At 38.5% G+C, this 22,787-nt stretch overlaps 1 protein-coding gene across 1 annotated transcript in view; it reads right to left on the bottom strand.

The window, feature by feature from the left end:
- The window catches only part of CD163L1 (CD163 molecule like 1), a 170,016-nt gene that overhangs the window by 131,239 nt on the left and 15,990 nt on the right, over positions 1–22,787 (bottom strand). The window contains exons 3-4 of the mRNA XM_076007858.1: positions 15,491–15,811; positions 14,511–14,831 (exon numbers count right to left, since the gene is read on the bottom strand). Of these exons, the coding sequence (XP_075863973.1) occupies positions 14,511–14,831; positions 15,491–15,811 (642 nt within the window). The remainder of the gene's footprint in view (positions 1–14,510; positions 14,832–15,490; positions 15,812–22,787) is intronic.

Genomic DNA, 22,787 nt, shown 5'->3' with positions numbered 1-22,787 from the left:
GCCCTGATAAAGTTTTGATAAGCAACTTCAGACTCCAGATCTTGCCCCCCAAATAAGCATAGATATATAATAAACTGAGATTCAGTGAATGTCTAATTCTGCTTTTTAAAGTTCTTGCACAAGTACGTGTTTAATGTAGTAGAATCTTTTCCCAGGAAGGGATCATAGTATGATGTTGACAGTCCATCAGAATATCTGTTATTTGAGGAATTAAGCACAATAACAAATAGAAACACCCTTTCTGATTGTGACTTAAGAGTATATCAATCAGGGTTCAGGAATGCATGCAAATTTGTTGTCAAAACATGAAACTTTCCTGACTCTGAGTCTAGCCAGAACATGGTATTAGAACTTACAATTGTGACTCAGGGTCAGGCCTGGTTAGTACTTGGATGGGAGACAATTATGTTTAAGTGGTGGCACTGGGATAAGATAGCATCATCATCGTCATCATCTTCATCATTTACTCCCACTTCAATATTGTGATATTTCTTTCTTTGAACAAACATTTAACTCTGACTTCTTGCAATATAACTTCTAACAATTCATCCTGAATTTGAATCTACTCTGGGATACCAATGAACAATAAAACTTCTAAAGGTGAAAGCAAGTGTGACCAGCAGCAAATTGTGAGCTTGTTATTTTATTAAAATATTCTGTTGATTTAATCCAAATTTGCAGATTTTCTTATTTCTTTACATCACCTAGAAAATTTGACCACTACATTTTACATATGTATATTATGTGTATGTACACACCCCCACCCCCACCCCCACACAGAACAACTGGCCTTTTGTATCTGCAGGCTCCATATCCACTGATTCAACCAACAGGCAATTGAAAAATCTGCATTTGGTTGAATCCATAGATGTGAAGCCGGCAAATAAAGAGGGCCGACTAGGGGACTTGAGCATCTATGGATTTTGGTATCCATGGAGGATCCTGGAACTACTTCCCTGTAGATATGAAAAGCTATACATATACACACACATGCATATATGCACACTCATATACACATACATACATACATGCAAATACATAATATATTATATATGTGTATGTCTTAGTGACATATATTTATACATGTATGATATGAATCTGTTATAGTAACTAATTGTGTAAAAATGATTTCTTCACCTACTATTAACAATGTTCCTTTTCTGTCTTCTTGTTATTTATATGCAAGGGGAATCCTAAAATTGAATAGATCTACACTGGCCACTTCTATTACTTGAAATAAAGAAAGAGAAAGTATCTTTAGACATTAGCTTAAATATTACATTCTTTTTTTGTCTGTTCTGAATGCATTCTCTCTAATACATACTCTTAAATAATATATCACTACATTCTTGAGAGTTTATATATCTATAATGCCACCTTAACAAAGAGCCTTGAAATACACAGATGTAAAAACAGAAAATTATAAAGATACCATATATTCAAAGTTTATCTTCATCCACTATGATAGAAAAACTATTTGATGGTAAATGTAGATGTAGAATAACTGTTCAATTAAAGATCTTAGCTCCTTTTGACTATAGCCATTTGCCTGGGTATTAAAATACCTTCTTAAATAGAACTGATGTTTAAATTATTAGAGTTTATTATTAACAGTTTAATCTAAATTACTGGAGTTTATTATTAACAGTTATACAGAGACCTGATGTTAACTATAACGATTTTTAATTATTCAGAAAGAAGAATTTAGTGTCCTGATCTTCTCCCAGTCTTTGCATCATCTTCCAAGAATTCTCATTTTCTCTTTGTGTCTCTCTCATTGCTTATTTGGTCCCCATATTTCTCAGTCAAATGAATTAGATTATCTTTTCTTTTTTAATAATTTTTTGAATTTGATATTTAAATTAAGCTTTAATTTAAATATTCACATACAGTAAAGTTGATTGGTTTAGGCATGCATTTGTGTGTGTATAGTTCTATGAATTATAATATATGTATACATTTGTGTAACCATCACCACAGTAAGAATATAGAAAAGTTTAATTGCACCAATCACTCATTGAAGGACTTTTAGTGATGGTGCATTATTATTGATTTATATGCCTTGCCCAACATTCAATCAGTCATCCAAAGGGATAAAAAAAGAAATAAAGAAAGAAGAATCATACTACGCATTGCTACTTGCATGTGTATATGACTTCTGTGAAAAGTGGTATTATTGAGGCCATAGAATAAGTTTATATGTCTACGGTTGGAATTATCACTTTCCCAAGAAGAAATTATCCTAGTGTTATATATTTTTAAAAAGATAGCCAATAGATAAGGAATATTAGTTTAAAAATTGGTCTTTTAGTAGGCATAAGAAAGGAATCCATGTTTTTCTTTCAAGTATCTATCATTTGTGAATATTTTTAAGTACATAAAAATCCCCTCATAAAGTTTTATTTTTGTATATCTATTTATGTTAAAATCTGCCTAAATATAGTGCACAGAGTTCAGAACCCATCAAGAAAGAGAAGCTCAGTAAACATAGACTTTGGGTAGGATGGTATCCCAAAGGGTACATTCCTGGGAGTAAGGAGTAGAACAGGTTTGTCTTTGTGGGAGCTGAAGCTTAGATTTAAACAATCTCTCCGTGATTGGATTAAGGGTTATCTGCCTTCTGCCAAAGACATAAGATTATCCTAGACCTCCAGCTATCTTCATAATTTTTCCTAAACCATTTATATTACTTTCTTAGAAATAATAAAGGCATGAGAAAAAAAGAGGATCAAAAATCAAGAGAAGCAAAAGACACAAACCAAAGGGAAATATGAATTACCTGAAACAGACTGTAAATTACCATCCTTAACATGTCCAGCAAAATAAAAGACAAAACTAGAAAGGTGATAGTCAAAGGGTACAAAATTTCAGTTACGCAAGATAAATTATGGAAATTTACTATAATATAGCACATTGTCTACAAGTAACAAGTATTGTACACTTAAAAGTTGCTAAGAAGGTAAATCTTATGTTAAATGTCATTACCATTAAAAATATTAATAATAAAGGGAGTAGGGTGAAACTTTGGAGGGTGATGCATATGTTTATGGACTTGATGGTGGTGATGGTTTCATGGGTATATACTTTTTCATAAAATCATTAAGTTGCATATATTAAATATCTATAGCTATTTACATGTCAAACATAAAATCATTAAAGTGCTTTAAAAAAGAAAGAAAAAGATGGCCAGATAGCAAAAAAAATGACAATGTCAGACTTGGCAAGTATGTCTTGCTCAGTGAACATGACAGTCTATTCCCCCCAGGCAGGTGTATTTCCAAGTTGTAGATGGTTCAGATTGTTTGCATTAAATGGCTCTGGTCAATCATTAATTATAACTTACTTCCTTTGCTATTCTTTCCCACTAAACATATTACACAATTAACATAATAAATTTATGTACCACTCTTCCTATGAATAGTGTATATTTTGACCAGCCATCAAAAACATTCTGGTCTACTTAGTAGTTGCATTTCTAAATGCAAAATAATAATTTGTTTATATGTCATTCCATCATAAATTTAGCAATGAGTAAGTCTTGCTGCCTCAGATAATTTCTTGTTGCTTTGACAAAATTGAGTTTCTGTAACTGAAGCCAAGAGTCTTTAAATGAAACTATAAAATCCTAGAATATTTTGATTGCCAAGATATCTCTTTTGTGGTTCTACCTATTGTTCAGAAACTAAAATAAGCAGTGAAATTAGAGGATATATTTTGTTTACTACATAACATAATTAATTGTACAGCTAGAAAAATACAAAAAAGAAGTCAATGGAATTTATTTAGGATGAAATATACATTTTAAAATTTATTTATATTTATTTATTTTTATTTCAGTATATTATGGGGGTACAAATGTGTAGGTTACATATTATATTTACTTTTTTTTTTTGAGAGAGAAAGAGAGAGAGAGATTTTCACTCTGTTGTCCGGGCTAGAGTGCCATGGCGTCAGCCTAGCTCACAGCAATCTCAAACTCCTGGGCTCAAGCGATCCTCCTGCCTCAGCCTCCCGAGTAGCTGGGACTACAGGCATGCACCACCATGCCTGGCTAATATTTTATATATATACTTTTAGTTATCCAGCTAATTTCTTTCTATTTTTTTAGTAGAGATGGAGTTTAGCTCTTGCTCAGGCTGGTCTTGAACTCCTGAGCTCAAACAATCCTCCTGCCTCGGCCTCCCAGAGTGCTAGGATTACAGGCATGAGCCACCACGCCCAGCCAAAATTCACTTTTAATATTCTTTAAACAGCATATATTCATGTAGTCTGCCCAGTAGTACTTAAGTTGAAATATGTAACATACCTTAGTACTTAAGGATGAAATATGTAGCATAAACTTTTTTCTTATTCCTCACAGAATCACCCATTATGTCTGGTATACAATAGAAAAAAGCCAAAGAAAAATCATGTCTTTATTGTTTATTACTTATCTCTTTATTTCTTTTCTTCACTCAATGCAGCATCTTCCCTCCATAAGCCAGCTTCTATGACTTACCAGCTTCTATGAAGTGGCCTTCCTCATGACCTCATTCTCTCACTCAACTATACCATACCAAACCTAGACTCGACCTCCCCCTCTTCTGCTCTATTTCTATACCTATGTACCACCTTCACCACCTTCAATTCCTCTTTTCATCTAGCTACAATTTCAGCAAGAGTTTAATATGATATTTCACACTTTTTGGAAAATTTGCATTCACTTAAATGTAGTGAATATATAAAACTAATATTTGCTATTCTGCTGGTAATGTTCCTTTCATAGATCCTAGGTAGCTGGAAGAAGTGAATGAATGATGTTTGTAAAGTTAAATTCTCCAATCAAATTATTGAGCCCACAGGCATCAATACCAAAGTAAAATATAAATAATAATTTATTTAATCTGAATTTCATCTACAAAAGCAGAAATTTAATAATTTAATTACATATAAAATGTGTTATGTGGCAAAATTCTGAAACATAATCAGAAGGTAAATGATTAACAAAATTTCATAAACAGGAAAGATCTATGTAAAATAAAGGATATTATCTCATATTTGAAAGAGTAAATTCTGACATTTTTATCTTCCTCATTTTGTTATGAGGAAAAAAATACATTTTTAACCACGTAACAAAAGTCATTTTGGGTTAAATGATAGAATTTTTAGGAAACATTATGGCATTTATAAATAAAATAAAATGTTCACTTCAGTGGGCAATATTGCAATTATTAAAAACATTTTATGAATTTTCTTGGATTTGCCTTTGTAGTAAATTTATAAAACACAAAAATATTTGTCTTGATACCTCTAAAATATTCCAAGAATTGGTCAATCTAAAAGGCCTCAAGCACTACTGACATGCTGACATCTACCAAATTCATATCTCTAATTGAGAACTTTCATCTAGAATTTCCAGTGGAATATCCACCTCTACATTTCCCAAATAACTAAAAAATGTTCTAGCATCTTTCTTTTAAATGCTACTATTAGCCACTTGGTTGCGCACATAAAAAATTTGGAAAGAATTCTTACCCTTCCTTCTCCCTTACTTTTATTTTCAGTTCTTCTGGTGCTATCAATTCTACTTCGTAGATATAACTCCGACCCATCCACTTATCTCTATCTTCTTATTATAGCCCAATCAAACCACTATCATCTCTTACCTGGACTCCTTCAAAAGGTTAACTTATTTCTCTGCATTCAACTTGACTCCCATCAAGCTATTCTTCATTCAGTTAGTTCACATGGTATTTTAATAATCAATTTTTACCATAGTAATTATACATATAAAATCCTTCAAAGAATATCCTTGGCTCTTAGGGCAAAGTCTAAAACTCTTGCCATAGCTCCCCAATTTCTAGCACCAGCTAGAGATTATTATCACTAATTATCACCTAACCTTGCTCATTAAGCTCTAGTTACTCCAGCATTCTTTCTATTCTTGGAAGCCACCAAATACTTCAGGAGTATTGTGCTTTTCTCTTTGGCTGAAATACTATTTGAAAAATTGCTTCTAATGCTTCAGGTTTCAGTGAAGCCAATTCTGAATATTCACATTGAATAAGTCATCCTATTAAATAATTTTATAAAAAACCTGTGTCTTTCTTTAAAAACATTCATCAGAGTTTATAAATCTACAGATGTTAGTAGAAGACAGAATAAGAGAAATCAAAAGACCTCATAGAAGGTTCTATGTGTTCTCCCCAACTTTAAATCACCTTGAGGCATTTAATTCTTTCAGATTATTATCGTTGTTTTAGTAGGAAGAACTCCATTAGCAAACAGAAGAGAGATCATTTAGAAATTAAAGAACTCTGGGTTTTTCTGGAGAGGGAATCAAGATGGCCAACGAGAAACACCGCCAGACAGAGTGTCTCTGCAGAAAAGACAGATTCTAGCAGAAATTAGAAGAAAGAAGCAAGAAGATGAGCCGACATCAGACAATGGTCGGAGGGAGGAGTACCTGAGACCACGGGAGACTCCACGGGAAAAGGTTGTGGAGGAGAACTGGAAGCTAGGACCGCTGGAGCAGCCCGGAGACCAGCGGGAAGGGTAGGTGGATGTTTCACCTTTCGCCTCCCCTGCATCTCGGACTGCTGGTGGGCTCCCCAGTGGTTGGAGAGACCTGCAGACACCAACCCAGAGAGGGCCGCCGCCAGTAAGCGGTAAGCCAGTAACTGACAGGGCACCAGGCTCACAAACCCCGCAAGGCATCTCTGTGTGCACAGACCAGAGCCGCACAGCAGGCACCATATTGCCTCCTTCTCCCCTCCCCTGACCTTACCCGCGGCTGCCCAGAGAGACAATACAGCCACCAGCCGGAGGCACCTACAGGGAATGGGACCTTCCCTTTGGGGGGCCCTACAGCTGACTAAGGGGAACTCAGACTGTGAGCTCCCTACCCGCCAGCCCTCCCAGGTGCTGCTGGCATGGTGATCCCAGGAGAATGGGGCAGACCCTGAGGCTGAGAGACATAGACCCAGCTTGGGCTCCCTGTGGGTGAATTGGGACTGACACTTCTTTCCCTGGTGGGGATATAGATTGAACCCAGAGGTCAGATGTGCAGACCAGATCCCGTGCACCGAGGTCTAGCATTGCCCGGGCCACAGAAGGGATACACGTGAACAGCCTACTGAGGTTTGTGTGCCTTCAGGAGCAGATCAGCATCCTAGAGGGCAACCCTCCTCCCAAAAGGAGGCCGTGGACCCAGCCCAGGTGGCGATCCAGCGCAGGGAACCTCCCCGCCGGCATCACAGGCAGAGGAGGCCTGGTGGCATGTGGTCTGGCCTGCTGGCAGAGGCCCAGGAGTAGCCACGGAGTTGGGGAGGGTGGAAAGAAGTGAGTCCCGCTCCAGACTACAGGTCTCAGACAGCTCCACCCCCACAGGCAGACTCTGACTGAGCAGGGCCATTCCAGCCCCTCCGTGACAGCTTTTCCTGGAAGCAGAGGACAGAACTTTGACCCCTTTTAAGGGCATTGGTGGTGCCTGAGGGCAGGCTTACCCAACCCAGCTCTGCCCAGATTCACTCCCAGACCAGTGATCACTGAGGGGGAGAAAAGGACACAGCTGGAAGTCCCAGGGCCCCACCGACCACCTGAGGCACTAGAGTGCCTCTCTACAGGAACAAGAGCTGATAAGAGGACACAAAACAACAGGGTAGCCTGTTCCTCAAAGCAAGCGCCACCTACTGACAGGGAGAACATCCTGCACAGCCTTTTCCTGGCACCTACTAACTCATTATACAGGAAGCAGTCAAATCTCACCCATAGACACCACCTATCGGCTCAGAAACTAAACAAGGCATGTGAATACCCAAAAAAAAACCTAAAGGAAAGAAACGACAACTGATTGACATGGGAAGAAATCAGCGAAGGAACTCAGGAAATATGAAGAACCAAACGGAAAACACACCCCCAAAGAGGAGCACCAGCCCCCTAGAAACGGACACCCACCAAAATCAGGCAACCAAAATGACAGAAGAGGAATTTCGTATGTGGATCATAAGAAAACTCACCGACCTGCAAGAACAACACAATAACCAACACAAAGAAACCACAAAAAGCCTCCAGGACCTAGAACAAAAGTTCACTAAAGAAATAGAAACAATGAAGAAAAGTTTAACTGAACTCCTGGAAATGAAGAATCAATTCAGGGAACTACAAAACACAGTGGAAAGCCTCAAGAACAGGGTAGATGAAAAAGAAGAAAGATTCTCAGAGATTGAAGATAACATGCTCCAACTAAATAAAACTGTCACAGAGATAGAGCAGAGAAACAAGAGAAAAGACCAAAGCCTACAAGAGATGTGGGATTATGTGAAGAAACTTAAAGTGAGGGTCATAGGGTTACCATAAGGGGAAGAAGACAACACTCACAAATTGGACAAGCTATTTGAAGATATAATAGAGAAAAATTTCCCAGGCCTTGCTCAAAATCTCGATATACAAATTCAAGAAGCTCAGAGGACCCCTGGGAGATTCAATGCAAACAGGAAGACGTCACAATATGCAGTCATTAGACTGACCAAAATATGAACTAAAGAGGCCCTTCTAAGAGCTGTAAGATGAAAGAAGCAAGTAACATATAAGGGAAAGCCAATTCGAATAACACCAGACTTCTTTACTGAGAATTTACAAGCAAGGAGAGACTGGGGCCCCATCTCACTCTTCTGAAACAAAACAATGCCCAGCCTAGAATCTTATTCCCTGCAAAACTAAGCTTCATATATGAAGGAGAAATACAGACATTTTCAGATAGGAAAAGTCTCAGAGAATTCACCAAGACAAGACCAGCCCTACAGGAAGTACTCAAAACAGTGTTACGCACGGAACACCATAATAAAAACTCACGAATATAAAAACAACCAAAACCCAAAGAATAAAGGCCAGATAATACAATGGCTCAAGAGAGAAATCAAAGCAACAACATCCAACCCAAGAGAATGAACAGTAATCTACCTTACCTATCAGTTCTCTCAATAAATGTGAATGGCTTAAACTCTCCACTCAAGAGACATAGGCTGGCTGAATGGATAAGAAAATACAGGCCAAGTCTATGCTGTCTTCAGGAAACACATCTATCCTGCAAGGATGCATATAGACTAAAAGTAAAAGGGTGGATATCAGTATTCCAGGCAAGTGGAAGCCAAAAGAAGGCTTGCATGGCAATTCTAATTTCAGACGATTTAGTTTTTAAACCAACAAAAGTAGTGAAAGACAAAGAGGGTCATTATGTAATGGTGAAGGGCACAATTCAACAAGAAGAGATAACAATTTTAAATATATATCCACCCAACTTAGGTGCACCCAGATTCATAAAGTAAACCTTATTAGAGCTAAGCAAATGGATTAATAGCAACTGCATAATCACCGGAGATTTCAACACCCCACTGATGGCACAGGACAGATCCTCCAAACAGAAAATTAATAAAGAAATAATAGACTTAAACAAAACTCTGGAACAATTGGGTCTGACTGACATTTACAGGCCATTCTACCCCAAATCCACTGAATATACGTTCTTCTCATCAGCTCACGGGACATTCTCTAAGATTGACCATATACTAGGACACAAAGTAAATCTCAAGAAATTAAAAAAAATAGAAATCATACCATGTACCTTCTCAGATCACAGTGGAATAAAAGTAGAAATCAACCCTAACAGAAACTCACATTTCTACATAAAAACGTGGCAATTAAACAGCCTCCTAATAAATGATTACTTCATAAATGAAGAAATCAAGATGGAAATAAAAAAATTCTATGAAGAAAATGACAGTGGAGAGACAAGTTATCAACTCCTCTGGGACACAGCTAAAGCAGTTCTGAGAGGAAAGTTTATCTCCATAAATGTCTATAACCAAAAGTCAAAAAGATCACAATCTAACGAAACTACTCAAAGAGCTGGAAAAAGAAGAACAGACCAAACCCAAACCAGGCAGAAGAGGTGAAATCAACAGGATCAAATCAGAACTAAACGAAATTGAAAACAGGGAAGCTATTCAGGAGATTAATAAAACAAAAAGTTGGTTCTTTGAAAAAATAAACAAAATTGACATGCCACTGCCTAAGCTAATGAAAAGCAGAAAAGAGAAATCTCTAATAAGCTCCATCAGGAATAAAAAAGGAGATATCACAAGTGACCCCAAAGAGATACAAGTATAATTTATGAGTACTATAAAAATCTTTATGCATACAAACTGGAAAATGTGGAGGAAATGGACAAATTTCTAGAAACACACAGCCTCCCTAGGCTCAACCAGGAAGAAAGAGATTACCTGAACAGACCAATCTCAAGAGCTGAAATAGAAACAGCAATTAAAAATCTCCCTAAAAAGAAATGTCCCAATCCAGATGGTTTCACATCCGAATTTTACCACACGTAAAGAGAAGAACTAGTACCTATCTTGCAGAAACTATTCCACAACATCGAGAAGAATGGAAACCTCCCGACACCTTTTATGAAGCGAATATTACTCTGATACCAAAACCAGGAAAGGATGCAACAAAAAAAGAAAACTACAGACCAATATCCCTAATGATTATAGATGCAAAAATTTTCAACAAAATCCTACCTAACCGAATCCAGACGCCTATCAAAAAAATAATTCATCAAGACCAAGTGGGCTTCATCCCAGGGATGCAGGAATGGTTCAACATACATAAATCTATAAATGCAATTCACCACATAAACAGAAGCAAAAACAAAGACCACACGATCCTTTCAATAGATGCAGAAAAAGCTTTTGACAAATTTCAACACCCTTTCATGATACGACCACTTAATAAAATAGGTATAGAAGGAACATACCTATAAATGCTACAAGCCATATATGACAGACCCATAGCCAACATCATACTGAATGGGGAAAAATTGAAAGCATTCCCACTTAGAACCGGAACCAGACAAGGCTTCCCACTATCTCCACTTCTATTCAACATAGTGCTGGAAGTCCTGGCTACAGCAATCAGACAGGAAAGTAAAATTAAAGGTATCCAAATAGGAGCAGAAGAGATCAAACTTTCACTGTTTGCTGGTGATATGATATTATATTTAGAAATCCCCAAAGTTTCAACCAAGAAACTCCTGGTTCTAATCAATGAATTTAGTAAAGTCTCAGGATACAAAATCAATACACAGAAATCAGAGGCATTCATATACGCCAATAACAATCAAATTGAGAATCAAATCAAAGACTCAATTCCCTTCACAATAGCAACAAAGAAATTAAAGTACCTAGAAATATACTTAACCAAGGAGGTAAAAGACTTCTACAAGGAGAACTATGAAACACTGAGGAAGGAAATAGCAGAGGATGTAAACAGATGGAAATCCATTCCATGCTCGTGGATCGGCAGATTCAACATTATTAAAATGTCTACACTATCCCAACTGATCTACAGATTCAATGCAATGCCTATTAAAATCCCATCAGCATTCTTCACAGATATAGAAAAATAATTTTACGCTTCATATGGAACCAAAGAAGATCGTGAATATCAAGAGCAATTCTAGGCAACAAAAACAAAATGGGAGTTATTAATATGCCAGATATCAAACAATACTACAAAGCTGTAGTAATTAAAACAATCTGGGATTGGCACAAAAATAGGAATATTGACCAGTGGAACAGATGTGAGAATCCTGATATAAAACCATCCTCATATAGCCATCTAATCTTTGACAAAGCAGATAAAAACATATGCTGGGGAAAAGAATCCCTTTTCCATAAATGGTGCTGGGAAAACTGGATAGCCACCTGTAGAAGACGAAAACAGGATCCACACCTTTCACCTCTCACAAAAATCAACTCACGCTGGATAACAGACTTAAACCTAAGGTATGAAACTATTAGAACTCTAGAGGAAAAAGTTGGAAACACTCTCCTAGACATCGGCCTGGGCAAAGAGTTTATGAAGAAGTCCCCAAAGGCAATCACAGCAGCAACAAAAATAAATAAATGGGACATGATCAAACTACAAAGCTTCTGCACAGCCAAAGAAATAGTCATGAAAGTAAACAGACAACCTACAGAATGGGAGAAAATTTTTGCATCCTACCCATCCGATAAGGTTCTGATAACTAGAATATACTTGGAACTCACGAAAATCAGCAAGAAAAAAAACAAATAACCCTATTAAAATGTGGGCAAAGGACTTGAAAAAAATTTTTCTAAAGAAGACAGAAGAATGGCCAACAAACATATGAAAAAATGCTCAGCATCTCTAATCATCAGGGAAATGCAAATCAAAACCACAATGAGATATCACTTAACTCCAGTGAGAATGGCCTTTATCAAAAAGTCTCACACAATAAATGCTGGCGTGGTTGCGGAGAGAGAGGAACACTCCTACACTGCTGGTGGGACTGTAAACTAGTTCAACCTCTGTGGAAAGCAATATGGAGATACCTTAAAGCGATACAAGTGAATCTACCATTTGATCCAGCAATCTCATTGCTGGGCATCTACCCAAAAGATCCAATGACACGCTACAAAAAAGACACTTGCATTCGAATGTTTATAGCAGCACAATTCATAATTGCAAGGCTGTGGAAACAGCCCAAGTGCCCATCAATCCAAGAGTGGATTAATAAAATGTGGTATATGTATACCATGGAGTACTATTCAGCTCTAAGAAACAATGGTGATATAGCACATCTTATATTTTCCTGGTTAGAGCTGGAACCCATACTACTAAGTGAAGTATCCCAAGAATGGAAAAACCAGCACCACATATACTCACCAGCAAACTGGTATTAACTGAGCAGCACCTAAGTGGACACATAGGTACTACAGTAATAGAGTATTGGGCAGGTGGGAGGGGGGTGGGTATATACATACATAATGAGTGAGATGTGCCCCATCTGGGGGATGGTCATGCTGGAAACTCAGACTCGTCAGGGAAGGGGGGAAAGGGCATTTATTGAAACCTTAAAATCTGTACCCCCATAATATGCCGAAAGAAAAAAAAAAAGAACTCTGTAGCTTCCTGAAATTCTAAACATAAAAAAAAAGGTAAATGAAGAATTGGATTCTAAGAACAATAACTAAGAAATATATCTTAGTTCTTATATTTAAGAAATACATGCCTCTCCCACCTCCCCGAACATCTAATAAATTAATCAGGTAAAATGTAAAATACATAGGTCACCTAAAATTGTTGAAAACTATGCTAATTGCTAGGAATAAAGCAGTTTAAAAGGATTTCCATTTTTCTGGTGTTAACATTTCTTGTGAGAAGGAGAGAAACTAGTCAAATAATTAAAAGGTGATTAACACAATGAAGAATTAGGATAGAGTATTATGATAGTATATAATAGGTTACGATTATATTTAGGGAAGATTTCCCCAGGAAGGTACTCTTTAAGATGAAAGATGACCAAAATTGAGCACAGAGAGATGAAGGAGGAAGAGTTTTTTCTAAGTAGAGGAACAAACAGAATGTGTCAATGTTCTGAGGTGGGGTAGAGAATATCATGTACATGAAAGAACAGAGCTGAGTTAGCACAGAAAAGGGGAGAGTAGGAACATCTTGTAGAAAATCAGGAATTTTTAATGTTATTTTAAGGTAAAATGAATGTGCTTCAGAAAACAGCACTTCAGTTACGGTGTGGAGAATAGATTTGGGGTGGTAATAATGCATGCACAGAGGCCAACAGGAGGAGGTTTTGCTTTCCATAGTGGCTTCATAGAGGTGGTGGGTGATCACTGCTTGTTGTATATTGATTGCCATGGAAATACTGAAAATGAGCCATATTTAAAAATATTTAAATAGTAGAATCATTTTTGTCTGGTGATGTAATGAATGTAGTGTGTTTACAAGGAAAGGAGTGACTTAAAACTGATCCCTTAGATTTCTGACCTGAGTAAGCAAGTGGGTGATAGTGCCACTTACTGAGCTTCAGAAGACTGGAGGATGAATAGAGGGATAAAGACAAGCTTATTTTTAGAAATGTTAAGGTTCAGGTACATTTTGGACATTTCATCGTCACATGGATACATGTATCTAGAGCTCTTAAGAGGTATCTGGCGTGGAATTTTAGTTGAAGCTATGAAAGTAGATTGCCGAGGGGGAGGGTGCAGAGTTTGTAGATCAGGGGCATAGGCCTGACGGCATCTGAGGTTTGGTAGTTGTAAAGAACAGGCAAAATGTGGAAGTACGGATGAGAATGAGTGACCTCAGAGAAAGAAGGGAAAATTACGATATTGCATCAAGAAGTTCCATGAGAAATGTTTTTAGGAAAAGGGACTTGTCAGTCTGTGGAATGCTGCTGAGGGATCAGGAAACATTAAAACTCATAATGTGCTTTGGATTTGTTAGGGAGAGCAGTTCAGGAAGAGTATTTAGGATAAATCCAGAATGGAGTAATTTCAGGAGTAACAGAAGTTCCTTACAACACAGATAATGATTGGCCTTAACGATTTCTTCTCCAGAAAATGATTGGCCTTTCCTCTTCCCTTCCATACATATCATTCCCAAAGTGCCCAAATTGTTCCTTTCTTCCCCATAATGTCTTGGGCTCTTACCATCACAAGTTAATGCGACACCCTTACGGTTACTGCAGTAGCGAGATCTCCATCCACCGCGCGTGCAATTCCAGAGTGCTGTCTCATTCCCGTGGCAGGAAATACCGTGCAGCCAAATGGGGACAAATGTAACTGTGCTAGCAATGGCTTCATAAAAAATGAAAGAAGATGGGCATCCCAGTTGCCTGCACACCACAGCAGCAGCATTCAAGTTCCAACCATTATCACATACAATCTCCCACCTTTCTTGGAATTTCACCTCCACTCTCCCTGAGCAGGAGCTGCTTCCACCCCACAACCTCACATCCATATTGGTTTGGTCTACAAGAAAGACAAAAAGACATGTCAGAAATGGACCTGACTTTGAGTTTGAAATAAAATCAAAAGGATGCTTAGGAGATAGCCATGTTATAAATAAGTTACCAAAAATAATAAGAAATCTGTTGAAAAGACCTAAAGAGAGTGTACATGAGACTTTTTTCCTAAACACAAATACACAGGCAAAAAAAAAAAAAAGCCTAGAATGAAAAACCAATAATTACCATTACATTCTTTATCGTTTTGCTTTGATTCTATGTCTCATTATTTTCAAAATATTTGTTCTTTCAGTGTACTCAGTACATGAGAAAAGGCACCTAAATCAAAGCTAGTCCCTATTTACAATTTCTTTCTAAACTCAATTATAGATATAAAAAAGAGACTACATTGGTAACTATAGTGTTTCTTTCTCTCTCCCTCTCCTTTTCTCTCCATTCCTCTTCTCCTCCCTCCTTCCCTCCTTCATTTCTTTCTAAACTCTGTTATAGCTATAAAAAAGAAAAATAATTGGACATTACTTTGGAAATGAGGAAAAGTTTAGAATATAAAATATTTTCTCCAACTCTCAGAGAGACAATGTCGAAGTCAGAATAGAAACTTCTGGCTTCCAGCAGATTCCTTTTGAGGGTAGGACTTACCTTCTTACTCTGTTAGACTCTTACCATAACAGGCCACGCCGGCATCCTCTGCGTGACTACAGTCATGCCTTCCCCATTGCTGGTGTTGGCATTCCCAGAGAGCTGACTCATTCCCATAACAGGAAACATCATCAAGCCAAATTTGTCCACGTCCAGGCATGGCTCTTCCAAGACCAAGCGTGGTTTGATAAAACGGACATCCTAGCTGTTTGCACACAACAGTCATGACAGCATCGTTCCAACCATCGTCACACACAGTTCCCCACTCTCCCTGGAATTTCACCTCTACTCTCCCAGAGCAGGGACTGTCTCCACCAGTCAGTCTCAACTCCAGGTCTGTTCCATCTGCAAGAAAGACAGAGACACAAATTAGAGGTGATAATGGTTAGAAGGCAGAAATAATATGAGTAGCTGAGATAGATGATGATAATTTAGCCTAAATGTCATTATTAGAACTTAAAGTGGAGGGAAAAAAAAGCTGAGCAAATTTGAGTTGAAAAGCTTTGACTTTCACCACAGAAAAATAGAAACCACCTTACAACATAGTTTTGTTTTGCATTCTAAAGTGAAAATGAAAAGAGTGGGAAGAAATTTTTCCTTTTGATGAGAGTCTCACCGATATAAACCATAGAAAAGAGAATGTTAGCTTTTTCACAGGTTGGATGACAAGAAAGTCCCTTGGCTGGTTGGTTTCAAAATAATCTATACCTGAGTATTACATTATTACCTCACATTTTTGAAAGGGATATTTTATATATTTTTAACTTAATAATTGAAATCACCATGTAAGGTTAACATAATAATCTTCACATTTATAACCTAATCAATAAAATCTACAGAATTAAATACTTTTGAGTAGTTCTAGCCTCAACTATTTTAAATATATTCTACAAGACTTGCTGGAGGGACCTAGTTGTCCATGATTGTAATATGTTATTCAACCTTCCCTAGTCACAGCTATTTGGACTAGATGTGAACAACCACCTCAGGAAGTCAGTCCTTCACATGGCCATTGACTATTCATATTCCCCTTTTCTACAAATTTGATATAAGAACAATGGACAATAACTTGGATGGTTTTTTCATTGAAGCCATGAGACCAAGTGGAGTTAGCATACACTCTACTTACAAACCAAAATTTTGAGTTGCAGATGCTAAGAATTGAATTGAGAAACAAATGTGAGGGGAGAAGAGTAAAGGAATCTTGTATTTGCATGTAAAACTTTACGATGATGAGTTTTATGCCTATCATCATGGTGAGAAGGTGTGACAGTAGGGCAGGTGAGACAAAGGGAGAAAGAGAAGCAATAAAGAGGATGAAAAAGAAAAAAGAGAAAGGGAGTGGGGAGAGGAAAAGAGAGAATGAGAGAAAGAGAGAGAGACACACAAAAAGAAACAGAGGGAGACAGAATATAATAGGAAAGCCTTCCCACTTCTGAGTTCCAGTCCATAATGGCCCAGATAGAATGTATTTTTCACAAGATGGCACACTACTACCTTGAAAATGAATTGTGAGTTAACCATGAGTCTTCATTCAATCTGGTCTTGACTATACTATAATATATTCCTGGGAATAACTGGAAATTTTGGTTTCTCTATAGTTCTCAGGATTAATGCTGTTTCCTATTTCTTTTTATACATTTCTTTTTATACACTTTAATTTTTAGTTGAAGCTTGTGGGGGCATTCTAATGCCTGTGCTCACATTATACAACTCTTAAATCTAATTAAAGCTCTTAAAATTATACTTGATACACACCCACACGCACATATTCTAATACAGCTGACATTTGCCATTTCTATTTTTCAGTTCATTAATTTAGGAGGTTTTTCTATGTGCACATTGATATTTCTACTGAAACCAAATTTTTATAAAAGCATGATAAATTAATCCCTTTATTCTGATAAAATTTTTTTATCAAGTAAAAATATTAATTTCTAAAATATTACTCTACAATAACAAAATGATAATGGAAAGCATTATTTATAATCATTGTATTGCTGCCCTTTTAATTTTGTGATTTAAATTTTAACTATTGGTATTGACTCCAGGCATGAAAATTTACATTTTCTTACAGTTCCCAATTTTTGCTGATCATGTTATAATTCTACTACTGTCAATTCGTTTAAAATTTATATTCTGTTCTGTAACAATAATCTCCATAAATATTTTAGCCTGATTTAGATGATGAAATTCTGGATTTTGAGCTGATTTTATGAGTTAAGATTTGGTGACCTGCCGTGGGAAGGAACAAGTGTATTCTGTATGTGGGAGAAACATGAACCATTGGGAGCCAAATGGTAGGTTGTAGGAGACGGTCCTTAATATGGTCCCTAGTGATTCCTGCTTCCTAGTATTTATGCACTTGTGCATGATGATGCACTAATTATTAAAATAATGCAGAAGGAGGGAAAAACATGCACCACATGTACTCGCCATCAAATTGGTACTAACTGGTAAACACTAAGGTGTTCACATGGTAGTAGTACTCATTGGGGGCTGGTGGTGGGGGGTGGTGGTAAACCCACAACTAATGGAAGCAGAATGCACTGTATGGGGGAAGGACAGTCTTGTAGCCCTGGCTTAAGCAGTGCAAATGCATTACATGTTGCCAAAATATTTGTACCACCAAAATATCCTGAATAAATTATCCCCCCACCAAAATAATGCCGAAATGATGGACTATCACTTCTAAAATTAGGTTATATTAATTAATATATTAGGTTATATTAATAAAATGACTGTGGCCTCTATTGCATTCTCTCTCTTACATATTTTTTTTGGTGAGTTTATGATTCTTTTGCAGTAAAAATATAACTAAAATTAGAATAAAAAGTTCAGCAAAAGTATTTAAAAATTCAGTAACTCTTAGTTTTACCACAGGTAAATTTGATTTGACGATAGAAAAATCTATCATGTACCACATTAATGGATTCAGAGGAAAAATTCATATAACCATTTCAATGATGTAGTAAAATAATTTGATAAAATTCAAGGTCTGTTTATTTTTTTAAAACTAGCAATAGAAATAAAATTCTTCCCTCTAAGTGATATATAAAGAAATGCAGTAAGAATAATTTTTAAAAGAGAATATTGGAAACATTCTCTTAAAGTCAAGAATAAGAAAAAGATTCCATTATTATTGTTTCTATTTAGTACTATACTGGAGATTCTAGCTAGTACAATAAACCAAGGGAAAGAAATTAAAAGCATAAGACTGTAGAGAAAGAAACTTAATTGCCTTTATTTCAGATATAAGTTTTTACTTGAAAATATATATTAGATATAATAGGAAATGATGGCAATTGGGCTGGCTAGAATTTCAATATATAATAACAATAACAATTGCTTTTCTCTTTTTTAGTAACATTTAGTGAATATAATTTGAAACAAATATAATAGCAACAAAATTATTATTAATATCAAAAATTAATCTAACAAAAATAAGTAAGATCTGTATTTAAGGGATTATATAACTTTATTATATAACATTATTGAAATATGATAAAGAATAGATAAGTGAAGCTTATATAGCAAATTCAGTAATAAAAAGCATCCATATTATAAAGACTGTCATTCCTCCCTTAGTAGACTATAAATCCAGTACCAATCAAAATTCCAATAGTCACATCAGGGGGGGAGTGAGGCGCGGCTTAAGCCGCTGCCAGCAGGCAGTGGCACTAGCCTCTAACCGGCGCTGAGAAACACCCCTTCCTACACCGAGCTCCACTCCCACGTAGGCCGGGAGGTGCCTGAAGTTGGTGAGAAGTGGCAGCGCGGGATTAAGCTGTGTGGAGAAGAGACTAGAGTAGGGAACGCGCTGAGTTCGCCAGAGCACACAACGGCCGCGGTTTAAGGCGGGGGAGGGTCCGCGCGCAGCAACCGCTCTCCGCACATCAGGAACCAGAGCCCTGCCGAACACTCCACTCCCAAGTCAAGGGTAAGGGGAGTTTACACAGCAGGAGGCTTTGACTTTGGATTTGGAGGAGGTTTGGGATAGCACTTAGAGGTCAGAGTGCGCAAAGTTAGACTCCTTGATCCATTAGGACCCCCCTCCCTCTGCCCCTCCGGCACCGCTCCCGCCCCTGCATTCCGGCGCTGACTCGGCATTCCAGCGCTGACCTGCGCTCGGGATTTGGAGAGGAGGCGCAGAGAGAGCGCTGGTACGCGCCGCTGCTCCACCAATTTGATATTGGACCGTCACTTGCTGCACAAGCGGCACTGACTCTGTGCTCAGAGAGTGGACCCTGCCTGGACGGGGCAGAGCTACAGGGGAGATTGATTGCCCTTGGCGGATTTAAGGCAGAGAAAGGTTGCCTTCCACACTCTCCTGCGACCCGGAGCCCCGCCCTGGGCTCCAAAGTCTCTGTCCCAGCCTTGGGGGCGGAGCTGAGATAGAAACTGTTCTCATTCCTGCCGCTTATCTCCACCTGGGTAATTCAAGAGACAAAAGGCAGGGATAGGTGGGTCCCATTGACTGCCTGCCAGCTTTTGGTCAATCTCACCCTGCACAGGTCTCCCGCTTGCTGTGCCCAGAGTGTGGAGCGCTGGGCCTTGCAGGAGGCAGCCGTCAGTGGTTATAAGGCAGAGATATTTTACAGACCCCCACATCCGGGGATTTGGGGCTAGGCCTTTGGCTCCAAAGTTTGTATCCCTGCCTTGGGGGGCAGAGCCGAGATAGAAACTGCTCCCATTCCTGCCGCTTATCTCCACCTGTGGAATTAAAGAGACAGAACAAGGGGCCTGGTGGGTCTGGCTTCAGGACAATCTCTCACTGCACAGGTCTCCTGCGCTCTGTGTCCAGAGTGCAGAACCTGCCTGGCAGGAGACACCCACGAAGGAAGTTACCCTTAGCTGCTATAAGGCAGAGCGTCTTTACGTGTACCACCGTCCTGTTTCTTGTGGCTGAGCCTTGGCTCCAAAGTTTCTGTCCCCGCCTTGGGGGCAAAGCTGAGATAGGAACTGTTCCCATTCCTACCACTTATCTCCACCTGTGCAATTAAAGAGACAGAAGACAGGGTTCCCTGGGTTTGGCTACGGGCCTGCCGGCTTCAGGCCAATCTCTGTCTGCACAGGTCTTCTGTGCTCGGTGTCCAGGCCCTGGAGTTTGCCTGGGCAGAGCCGAGCCTTGTAGGAAGCAGCCTTCGGCGAATACAAGACAGAGAGACGTTACAACCCACACACTCTGGTGACTTGCAGCTGGGCCTTCGGTTCCAAAGTCTCTAGCCCCGCCTTGGGGGTGGAGCTGAGAGAGGAACTGCTCCAGTTCCTGCCATCTATTCCCACCTGTGTAATTAAGGAGACCAGCAGGAAGGGTAGGGTAATTAGCTGTTTCCCCTCCTCTACATCTCGGACTGCTGGCTCCCCAGCAGGTTGAGAGACCTGCAGACACCACCCCAGCGAAGGCTGCAGACACCACCCCAGCGAAGGCTGCTGACAGAGAGCAACTCCACCTACTGGCTCAGAAACTAAACAAGACTTGTGAATACCCAAACGAAAACCTAAAGGAAAGAAACAACAACTGAGCAAAATGGGAAGAAATCAGCGAAGGAACTCCGGAAATATGAAGAAACAAACGGAAAACACACCCCCAAAGAGGAACACCAGCCCCTTGGAAACAGACAACAACCAAAACCTGGCAACTAAAATGACAGAAGAGGAATTTCGAATGTGGATCATAAGAACACTCACTGACCTGCAACAACAACTCAATAACCAACACCAAGAAACCACAAAAAGCCTCCAGGAAATGGAACAAAGGTTCAACAAAGAGATTGACACAGTGAAGAAAACTTTAACCGAAGTCCTGGAGATGAAGAATCAACTCAGGGAACTACAAAATACTGTGGAAAGTCTCAAGAACAGGGTAGATCAAGCAGAAGAAAGAATCTCTGAGCTTGAAGATAACACCTTCCAATTAAATAAATCAGTCACAGAAACAGAGCAGAGAAACAAGAGAAAAGACCAAAGCCTACAAGAGCTGTGGGATTATGTGAAAAAACCTAACGTGAGGGTCATAGGGTTAGCCGAAGGGGAGGAAGACAACACTCAAGGGCTGGACAAGCTTTTTGAAGATATAATAGAGGAAAATTTTCCCAGGCCTTGCTCAAAATCTCGATATACAAGTTCAAGAAGCCCAGAGGACCCCTGGGAGATTCAATGCAAACAGGAAGACATCACGTCATGCAGTCATCAGACTGACCAAAGTATCAACTAAAGAGGCCCTTCTAAAAGCTGTAAGACAAAAGAAGCAAGTAACATATAAGGGAAAGCCAATTCGAATAACATCAGACTTCTCTAATGAGACTTTACAAGCAAGGAGAGACTGGGGCCCCATTCTCACTCTTCTGAAACAAAACAATGCCCAGCCTAGAATCCTATTCCCTGCAAAACTAAGCTTCATATATGAAGGAGAAATAAAGACATTCCCAGACAAGCAAAGCCTCAGAGAATTCACCAAGACAAGACCAGCCCTACAAGAAGTTCTCAAAACAGTGTTACACATCGAACACCATAATAGAAACTCACGAATAAATAAAAAAAAAAAAAACCAACACCCAATGATTAAAGGCCAGATATCTCTATGGCTCAAGAGAGAAATCAAAGCAACAACATCCAACCCAAGAGAATGAACAGTAATCTACCTTACCTATCAGTTCTCTCAATAAATGTGAATGGCTTAAACTCTCCACTCAAGAGACATAGGCTGGCTGAATGGATAAGAAAATACAGGCCAAGTCTATGCTGTCTTCAGGAAACACATCTAACCTGCAAGGATGCATATAGACTAAAAGTAAAAGGGTGGAGATCAGTATTCCAGGCAAGTGGAAGCCAAAAGAAGGCTGGTGCGGTTGTTCTAATTTCAGACGATTTAGTTTTTAAACCAACAAAAGTAGTGAAAGACAAAGAGGGTCATTACATAATGGTGAAGGGCACAGTTCAACAAGAAGAGATAACAATTTTAAATATATATGCACCCAACTTAGGTGCATCCAGTTTCATAAAGCAAACCTTACTGGATCTAAGCAAATGGATTAATAGCAACTCCATAATCACCGGAGATTTCAACACCCCACTGATGGCTCAAGACAGATCCTCCAAACAGAAAATTAATAAGGAAATAATGGACTTAAACAAAACTCTAGAACAATTGGGTCTGACTGACATCTAAAGGACATTCTACCCCAAATCCACTGAATACACGTTCTTCTCATCAGCTCACGGGACATTCTCTAAGATTGACCATATCCTAGGACACAAAGTAAACCTCAAGAAATTTAAAAAAATAGAAATCATACCATGTATCTTCTCAGATCACAAT

This window comes from Microcebus murinus, chromosome 10 (genome assembly GCF_040939455.1).
Source record: "Microcebus murinus isolate Inina chromosome 10, M.murinus_Inina_mat1.0, whole genome shotgun sequence".
Classification (NCBI taxonomy): Eukaryota; Metazoa; Chordata; class Mammalia; order Primates; family Cheirogaleidae; genus Microcebus; species Microcebus murinus.
This window is presented reverse-complemented; position numbering and strand designations above follow the sequence as displayed.